Here is a 2,391-nt window from a genome sequence, read left to right as displayed (position 1 = left end):
GACAGGGAAAGGGGGAGGGAAAGGCAAACAAAGCGTGGAGTCTCGGCTGGAGCCGGGCATGCTGTAGGACGGGGGCGATCGACGTTCCCCAACCCCTCCCGCCGTAGCGGAGAGACTTCCCCGGGCGGCTTCTGCCCGCTGCCGCCCGCGACCGGGGTTCGCTGGCCGGCCCCTCGCAGGCGCGCAGCCCCTCTCAGCCCCCTGCCTCCCTACTGTAGACGGGATGAGGTTTTATATTGGAAATGAGAAGGCAGGGGGAGGAGAAGGCGCGCACACGGAGCGATGAGTGTGCGGTGTCAATCAGAGGGGTTTTGTGTCTCCTTGACTCCTGATGGTCCGTGGCTGAGGTGTCCCGGGTGGCACCACAATGAATATGAATAGGGGTCCTTGCTAAATGGGACAGTCAAAGCGCACCGCCCTGAATAATGGCACGTCATCCTAACTAGACCATTATACATAGGAGGGCTCCTTTTGTCTCTGCTCTCTGCTGCAGCTCTATAAAAGCCCCTCTTTTTCAAGCTGAGGTTAGTCCAAGCATACACTAACTAGCCATCCTGTAAACAGGCTGAGTAACCGGGTGGAGAGAGAGAGAGAGAGACGTTGGAGAGAGAGGGGCCTGAGGGGCTTTTTCCCTCTTCCTCCAGCATTTCCAGTCCTTTGCTGGCAGACCCTGCCGTCCGTTTATTTCCTTTTCGTTTTGTTTTTGTTGTTTTTTGAAGGAGAGTTGTCTTCTTCCGCGACCTCCAGAGCAGGGAAGAGTTTCTTGCTCAGAAGCCCGAATACAATGAATTCTGACTCCAGCTCTGTCTCCAGCAGAGCTTCCTCGCCAGACATGGATGAGATGTACCTGAGAGACCATCACCACCACCACCACCATCACCACCACCAAGACAGCCGGCTCAACTCAGTCTCCTCCACCCAGAACGATCTGGTGCAGAAGATGTCTGGGGAAGGCCTCACCAGGAACGGTTCCAAGGCCGGAGGGGAAGGCAGCAAGTACAAAATCAAGAAACAGCTTTCGGAGCAGGACCTGCAGCAGCTGCGGCTGAAGATCAACGGGCGGGAGCGTAAGAGGATGCACGACCTCAACCTCGCCATGGACGGACTGCGGGAGGTGATGCCCTACGCTCATGGACCTTCTGTGAGAAAACTCTCCAAAATCGCCACTCTCCTGCTAGCCAGAAACTATATCCTGATGCTCACCAGCTCCCTGGAGGAGATGAAGAGGCTCGTTGGGGAAATCTACGGGGGGCACCACTCGGCCTTTCACTGCGGCACGGTGGGACACTCTGCCGGGCACCCGCCCCACGCCGCCGGCACCGTGCACCAGGTGCATCCCATCCTCGGCAGTGCCTTGTCCTCCGCCAACACCTCCTCCTCCCTCTCCGCTTCCCTGCCGGCCATCGGCACCATCCGGCCCCCACACTCCCTGCTCAAGACCCCCTCGACACCCCCCGCCCTGCAGCTCGGCAGCGGCTTCCAACACTGGGCGGGCTTGCCGTGCCCCTGCACCATCTGCCAGATGCCTCCCCCGCCCCACCTCTCGGCCCTCACCGCCTCCAACATGGCCAGGATCTCGGGGGAGACCAAGGACCTCCTGAAGTGACTCGGCGGGGCTCCCCCGGCCGCTGGGGCTGCGCCGGAGCCGGCGCTCCCACGGACGGAGAGGGGGCTGCGGTCGGTCCCCCTCGGGCCGCCGACGGACCTGCCCCCGCTGCCCCCGCTCCAAGCCCCCTGTAACATGGGATTAGTGTAGTAAGGACCTTGCAAAGGTAATGTTCTACCCGGCTCCTCGGGCGATGTTTTCTTATTATACTAAACTGGAAAAGTCCCTGTTGTAAAAAGAATGATGATGATGATAATAATAATAATAATAATAATGATAATAATAATAATAATGCCACTGATGGTAATCAAATGTAAATGATTCCTTAAAATGTATGTAAAAGGAAAAAAAAAAAAAAAAAAAAAAGACATGGTTGTCGTTGTAGTGTTCGCAGCTACCAAGAGACGATGAAATCGGTTTGGGGCTCTTTTTCCTTTTTTTTTTCTTTTTTTTTCTTTTTTTTTTTTTCCCCGGGCTTTTCCTTTCTTTCCTTTCTCACGGCGACACCTCCAAAATTTCCCCTTCCAAATGTGGCTGCTGCGGCGCAGTGGCGGCCCAAGGTAGACCAGAGAGTGCATGCATGCTTTCCACCCCAGTTTGTCACCCGTGGGGACCGGCCACAGGCGGCTCCCCTGGCAACAGAGACTTCCGAGGGAATTCACTAAAGTTTCTGACTGTGGTTTATGTTTTGGGGTTTTTGTGGTTCGGTATTTTTTTGGTTTCTTTGTTTTGTTTTTACAGATTTGGTTATGATGCGGTTTTGTTTGTGGTAGTTTTCTTCTTCC

General features: G+C 55.2%; 1 protein-coding gene across 1 annotated transcript; it reads left to right on the top strand.

Moving 5' to 3' along the window:
* The first annotated feature begins 575 nt into the window (after window positions 1–575).
* OLIG3 (oligodendrocyte transcription factor 3) lies at window positions 576–1,606 on the top strand. The gene has a single exon (XM_005518465.2). It carries the CDS (start codon window positions 785–787, stop codon window positions 1,604–1,606), a length of 822 nt encoding a protein of 273 aa, XP_005518522.1. The 5' UTR covers window positions 576–784.
* The last annotated feature ends 785 nt before the right edge of the window (window positions 1,607–2,391 follow it).

The sequence above is a fragment of the Pseudopodoces humilis genome, chromosome 3, assembly GCF_049639895.1.
Source record: "Pseudopodoces humilis isolate 2021_Gansu_Grassland_sample_001 chromosome 3, ASM4963989v1, whole genome shotgun sequence".
Taxonomy (NCBI): Eukaryota; Metazoa; Chordata; class Aves; order Passeriformes; family Paridae; genus Pseudopodoces; species Pseudopodoces humilis.
The sequence above is the reverse complement of the archived record's forward strand: the minus strand, read 5'-3'. Positions and strand labels throughout refer to the sequence as shown.